At 46.0% G+C, this 7,099-nt stretch overlaps 1 protein-coding gene across 1 annotated transcript in view; it reads right to left on the reverse strand.

Moving 5' to 3' along the window:
• Positions 1 to 6,802, reverse strand: part of LOC138472733 (sperm flagellar protein 1-like) — a 123,061-nt gene extending 116,259 nt beyond the window's left edge. Inside the window, exons 1-2 of the mRNA XM_069611052.1 lie at positions 6,606 to 6,802; positions 96 to 207 (exon numbers count right to left, since the gene is read on the reverse strand). Coding sequence (XP_069467153.1) covers positions 96 to 207; positions 6,606 to 6,717 — 224 coding nt within the window. The 5' untranslated portion in view covers positions 6,718 to 6,802. The remainder of the gene's footprint in view (positions 1 to 95; positions 208 to 6,605) is intronic.
• Between the last annotated feature and the right edge of the window lie 297 nt (positions 6,803 to 7,099).

The following is a 7,099-nucleotide window of genomic DNA, read 5'->3' on the forward strand; positions in this document are numbered from 1 at the left end:
TGTGGATAAATACAGATAAAAGGACTAAAAAGTAAATATAGATCAATACAGACAAAGTCTGAGTTATACAGTGGTACTTACGGTTCTTCACATACCTGTTTAATGTCGACCAGTTGCTCAGCTTTTGCTGGGTAGAATTTGCTGGAACATAGTTGTGCATCTCAACCAACTTCGGCAGAAAATGTTTAACAATTTCTGCCACCATCACTAAACGAAAAAGCGGAGAAGACAGGTTAAACTTAAGGTCCGCCTCTTTCTGAACTCCACTGCATGTATTGTACCCTTTCCGGAACCTGCTCAGACAAAGGGGGGATTCGGGGGTCATCTTGTAAAGCACCAAACCATCAACCTTCACTGATTATGACTCCGCTACTTACTGTAGAACCTAAACTCTTGAGGTGGTCTTTGCAGCCAAATCGAGGGGCATGCTTTGATGACATGTCCATTTAACACTTATGTGAGATAGCGGCACCTGGTTGTGAGAATGAAGATTGCCCCATGGTTTACACATTACCACATGTATATCCAAGGGGAGAAGTGGTGATCTTCACCACGACTAGCCGCCTCAGATAATCTCACAGTTTGGTAATTTTTATTTATTTTTACATTGCCCTGTGGGCATCGAGGGCGCTGTTACAGTTGTAGTTGCCTAATTGTTTTTTTCTTTCACCCAGAGGTTTCTAAGCGCGGACCCGGGGATCGAACCTGTGTTGCTTCATGTCGCCTTGCTTCCAAGGCGCGCACGTTGCCGCTGAGCTATCCTCCCGGGATAATAGTCGCTAATGGCCCCCTCAAGGGCAACAGAGGGGCTGTAACCAATGTGGAGCCTCTGCTGCAGCTTTGGGCAAGGTTATTGAGGGCTGCCGATGTTAAAAACAGGTTTGGTCAGCTACTGAGTCTGGAAAGTTGGTGTGTGCGGCAAAGGGGTTGAATTGTCACATTTGGAGAATTTGAGTGGCTTATACTGGAGAGAATAATACTGTTATAAGGAATAAAAGCGCAGAGCTTGATCACGGCAGGTGCAAGTATCAGAAAAGGGAATACATTTTTGATCCTACATAATTTAGAGGCCCCACATCCAATAATATTCATAAGGATCTGCAGGAGGGCCGCATCATGTTACCCTAATGTGTAGTAAGTCTTTGCATAAATGGGGAGGTGGGGTCCTTTATGATATTAAAGGTATTGCACTGGTCTTGTTCTGTATGCAAACATCTAATGGAAATAACCGGAAAAAAAATAGAAAAAGACGAAATCTGCAGAATCTTTTTAAGACATCCCCACAAAACGTATTTGATTGCATTGAATGCATTTTACACAGCCTGTGGGTATCCTTATAACGAGGTGTGGTTGGCGCTTTCCTGGTTCCAAACTTGGAGATCCCATGCAATGTCTTTCAGAGGTTTCCAGCTGGGGAACACATTTAACAACAGCTCAACTAGACAAACATGTTAATCCATACCACGTTTCCAAAACACACGGTTAATTGTGCTCTTTTTGCGAAATGTCATTAGTGGGAGTGAAGAGGCAAAATCTATCTATTTCACGAACTCTGTTTTGTTTTTGTGAGGTTGTCGGCTTTGTCCCACAAATGTGATCAATTCCAGGGTGTTCGATGCGGAAGTGGAGAAAGGCACCGCAGGGTGCCGATGTGCAGTTGTGGTGCTTTTTGTGATCAACGATGTCCAGGATTAGTCCTAGTTCCGATTGGATAAACTGACTACAAGGTTAAAAAGGAAGATACCAAGTAAAGATTGAGCTGCGGAGCGTCTCTGGGCTAACCTCAATGCAGCACCTGCTCATCAGCCCTAAAGGTGACAACAAATGTTGCTCACCGAGTGATATACAAGATCAGATCACCGGAGTGTGCACTAGTGCATTTAATTGTTGGCAATCACATGAAACAGTAGGTGTTTGAGGACTTCTTGGAGGCACCTTATGCGAACCATGTGTCGGCTGTCTTCAGCTTGATTTAAATAACACATTTTGCTTGCAGTACTGAGGAGAGAAAATCAGTCAATTTGTTTTGAAAAGGTTGTTTCAGATGTCCTTAAATACCTGCAGTTTCATGTGATAAGATCGCGAGCAATGACATGCACTAGTGTACACAGACCTTGATTTTGTTATACGGTTAAAAAGGACAAAGAGATAATTATGGGGGTTTGAAGATCCTATCTTAGTTAAATTGTTTTTTTGAGTGTATGGGAGGAGTGCACGGGTGTAAGGGTGTTGCTGTCTCTATAGCTACATTGAATTAAGACGTGGGTTATGCTGGGCCAGCAGAGACAGTCCTCATTCCGAGTGTGGTGGTCCAGAAACAATGGTGCCGGCTGCACCGAACCGGCACCCTTTCCGCACCGCCACACTCCAACTCTGCCTTCCTGGGCCATTGCGCCCGGCAGGTCTGACCTGCTGGGTGCAATGGCCCCGGTAGGGGGAGTTGTCACGGAAGCCCTGGCACCATTAGCAACAGTGCTGGTGCTTCCGTGCCCCCATTCCCATGCAGTCCTATGCGACTCCATGGGAATGGGGACTTACACTTTCCGCCGACTGATATCCCGGGCAGCTGGGAATGTCCCGGTGGCATCGGGATATCAGGCGGCGGAAATGGTGTTACAAGTTGGTATTTAGTGAGTAAAGAGGTTTGTATAGAAGATTTTTTATTTTGATACTTATGTCACTGTAAGGTTGTTTCAAAGTGATGAAGGCGACATCAGAGTGGAAAGGTGGAACATTATATAACGCTTGTTGCGTCTGTAGGTCCTACAACACCCTAAAACTGCACCTAAACATGGAGAAGTGAAGGGTGAAGCGAGCAGGAGTGAGGGTCCGAGGTGTAGGATGCAACTGTTGGGCACTAGATGGCGGTCAATTATTGGCGGTGTGAGGATCTGTGTAGGGAAGCTCTGTAGCTCTGCGGGGTAATGTGAGAGCTACTTGATAGTATCTATAGGGAGCATGCATTGGTATAGGGGCTTTGTTTAGTCATCGAGGATTTCTATGTCTATCAGGACACAGATTGGTACTTGGATGTGATGATTTAAAAGGAGAATGACTTAATAGGGCTTGCAGTACAAGCCACATAGGGGGTTTAAACAGTGGCCGAGGGACCACGAACTGGCAGCACGATGTGCCCTTAAGTGGCTCCCTTTTAAAAGAAGAACCGAGATCAGGACTCTCACAGGTCCACATGGCATAGTGTGGCAAGGCCGCGATTATCTACATAATGATGCTACCCAAGTAGGATCCTCTGCTCTGCTGACGGCATCCTGATAGTCGCAGGGAGATCCTCTTCACACTCTTCCATAGAATGCTCATCATGACTCACTGGATCTATGGAAATGTGTTCAAGGTTTTGCTGGCAGCTGTGTACACACCCTTTCGGTTGACTAGCAGCATTTCACATCTGTTGAGTCTGTTCTTGTGCTTCACCACTCCAGTAGAGTGTCTTCAAGTAACCCAACACTGAATGTATGCTACATAAATGCCAAATAACATAACAGAGTTCTGGGTTTTTTTGGTGCCTTGGATACAGTGATCCTGGAAATTATAAGACATATAGTAAGCTCTGCAAACTGAATAATTCAGGGAAGCATCCATTTAATTTTCTACAGGAGTACAAAGTGTGAGTCTCTGTATTGAGGTTGCCCAGTAGCCCATTCCATTAGCTTGGGACCTTTGATAGAGAGGTCTATAGATTATTTTGAGCTGTAGCGTGTTGGAGCCAGTGCTTGGCGGGGTGAAGGGAACATTCCAGGACAGGGTTTACTTTGTTGTTGCAACATTTTGAGGCTTTACCAAATAAGACTTTTTGGGCGAGGCAGAGGTCTTAGATGGAGATCGTGGCATTGATGGACAGCCAGCAGAGTGATTTCAAATGTGTAAGACTATTCCATAGACTTCCTATCCGCAGTGATTCTGCGGATGACTAGGAGCAGAGAGATTGCATGTCCTGAGAGGTTCATGTAGGGAGTGCAGGCATAGATAAGCTGTGAATGACAACAATTCACACCAAGTCCAATAGGTCTTCTGATGAAGATAAGAGGGACTATGGTTTGAAGTAGATGGTGATAGTGGATGGGTCAGCTGTGCAATTAAACGATCAAGGGCTTTTATCTTGGAGCTCTGCAAGTATAATTGACTTTGGATGGGCACAGAAGGGTGGTCAGTAGAGCCATAATACTATGCTATTGGTGTGTTCCATGATCTGATAGTGGACAGAGAGGTTTTGCCCTGTACTGGTTGTCTTGAGTGCAATACTGAGGCATATTTGGGTGGAATCCTCGTATGAGTGGCAGAGAAGGCAGGAGTTTTCAGTGCTCATGTACAGAAAGCCAAGATAAAGGGTAGGGTAAATGTGCAAGATCCAGGGAAATTCTGCATGAGACCTGATGAGAATCAAAATGAGGGCTGTTTAGCGTGCACCATTGAGATTGTTTGTATAGGAGTGGATGACTCATACTTCGAAAATGCAATCAGTAGTATCGTGAGGGCTACAGTGGGAAAAGTCTTAAGTCTTCCCAATTTAAGTGCCATGCCAAGGTTGAGTTGGGGGCCAGAATGTGATGACTTGAGGTTGTTGCTGTTTAGGTAAACTTGGAGTTGGGAAGACAGTGGTGTGGAATTTCAAATGAAAGTTGAGGTTTGGTTTGCCATCGGCACATGGCGATCTAGGACCCCTCTCATCTGACTTCAAATAACACAATACTACACCTCTACAACCGAATCACCTACCCCTCTCCCAGCCAATGCATCCTTTCGGGTTTGGTATGCCACCCAGAGATGGTAATCTAAAGATTCTTCCCATCAGTCTTTAAAGAAAACAATATTACACCTCTTCAACCAAATCGCCTACCACGCCCCCAGCCAATGCATCCTTTCGGGTTTGGTATGCCACCCACAGATGGTAATCTAAAGATTCTTCCCATCAGTCTTTAAAGAAAACAATATTACACCTCTTCAACCAAATCGCCTACCACGCCCCCAGCCAATGCATCCTTTCGGGTTTGGTATGCCACCCACAGATGGTAATCTAAAGATTCTTCCCATCAGTCTTTAAAGAAAACAATGTTACACCTCTTCAACCAAATCACCTACCACGCCCCCAGCCAATGCATCCTTTCGGGTTTGGTATGCCACCCACAGATGGTAATCTAAAGATTCTTCCCATCAGTCTTTAAAGAAAACAATGTTACACCTCTTCAACCAAATCACCTACCACGCCCCCAGCCAATGCATCCTTTCAGGTTTGGTATGCCAGCCACAGATGGTAATCTAAAGATTCTTCCCATCAGACTTCAAAGAAAACAATGTTACACTCGACAACCAAATCGCCTACCACGCCCCCAGCCAATGCATCCTTTCAGGTTTGGTATGCCACCCACAGATGGTAATCTAAAGATTCTTCCCATCAGACTTCAAAGAAAACAATGTTACACTCTACAACCAAATCGCCTACCACACCACCAGCCAATAAATCCTCACACCACAGTTACACAACGCGCACCACTGTCGACAAAACACTTCTGTGCTCCGGACAAATAATACCTAGAATCAAACCTGCATGCAGAGCAGGAACTTCTGCTCTGGTTTGCACCCGTCAGCGCAACACAACAGAAAAGCTATCTTGCATTCTCCTCCCTCTAACTTAACCCTTCCCCATCTGGAGACCATGCACATGGCAGTGGTGCGCAGTATAAATCTCAGGAGCACATCTTAACATAACATGACATGTATATTGTGGGCATGGCATTGGTACATAGGCTTTGCCAAGTGTATTGGAACACGGCATTGGCGTGTTTGCTGTGCCTATCATCGCCATTGGGCTGGTACATGGGGTGTGCAGGGTGTGTGGAGAAATTGGGTTCTTACAAGAGATGTACGAATTTTAACGAAGTAGCTAAATCTGTAAGGTATATGGAGTTGATATATCGAGTTTGAGTCTATAAGTGCCCACATTCTAGAAGTCAGGTGTGCCAAATTCCGGGGTGGCATGCCATGGGTAAATTACGGCTACATCAACGGATATTGGGTTTAATCAATCTGTATGCGCATGGAGCAGAAACATGTAGGGTGTCCAGAGGGGTCTGGGCTTCATATGTGGGTTTGCGAAATACATAAGGGCATATATGCGATGTGCTAAATATAAATATGCATTGCGTTGATCCACGGAGTTTGCTTAATATATAAGGGCACTACGTTGGTGTGTGCGGTGGCCTAAATCTGTATGGGTATGGCGTGCTGAATCTAAGGGTGTCACAAAGTGGATACAGACCTTGTCGATATGCGAGTCTATGCGGGATGTGCAGGTTATATAAGGATGTGTTACGATCGAACATTTGCAGCGACCTGTACTTTTCCTTTTTAGAGTGTGGAGTAACCGTGATGTGGAGAATTCAGCAAATATATAAGCCATTCTTTTGTACATTGAGCAACAAGTTACATTTTTTTTATCTACCCCCAAACCCGTCTCCACCCCAGTCAAATAAACCAGGTCCTACCTCACGTTTTCTTCAGCAGCATCCCCCATCCCCCACCCATCCCAACTCCCCAGCTGTCCGTGTCCCATTCACTGCTCTTCCTATGGCCGCTTCTCCCCCTCTTACCCCCGTCGCTCATGTCCCGGCTCAGGCTCCTCTTGGGCCGGCTCAGTGGTACTTGGTCTATCCAGGCGCAGAGCCCCTGGAGGGAATCTGCGGGGGCCATGGACCCGCTCATGGGGCAAAAGAATCTTCAGAGATTCTCGGGAATATTTCTGTCACTCCTCACCCTTCACCCGCGGTCTGTTTACCGTTGCTAAGGAAACAGCTGCTCTCGGTACGGGAGCCGCAGAGGGACAAAAGGTGTAGAAAGGAAAAGCAGCGCGAGGAAGAATGAAAAGGTGAAATGAAAGCATTTACACCCCGAGCTGCAGGCAGTGATATGGAATTGCGTCACAGAGAGTATAGTCTCAGCACCCCAAGAACAGAACCCACCGCAGGGCTTATCTCCTGCCCACGACAGAATCATGTTGCAAAAGCACGACGCCCACTTCAATGACACTTCAGAGCAGGGCCCTACACCTGGGCATATCTACCATCCCGTGCCTTAAGTGGAACCA

The sequence above is a fragment of the Ambystoma mexicanum genome, chromosome 8, assembly GCF_040938575.1.
Source record: "Ambystoma mexicanum isolate Mex_15411 chromosome 8, UKY_AmexF1_1, whole genome shotgun sequence".
NCBI lineage: Eukaryota > Metazoa > Chordata > Amphibia > Caudata > Ambystomatidae > Ambystoma > Ambystoma mexicanum.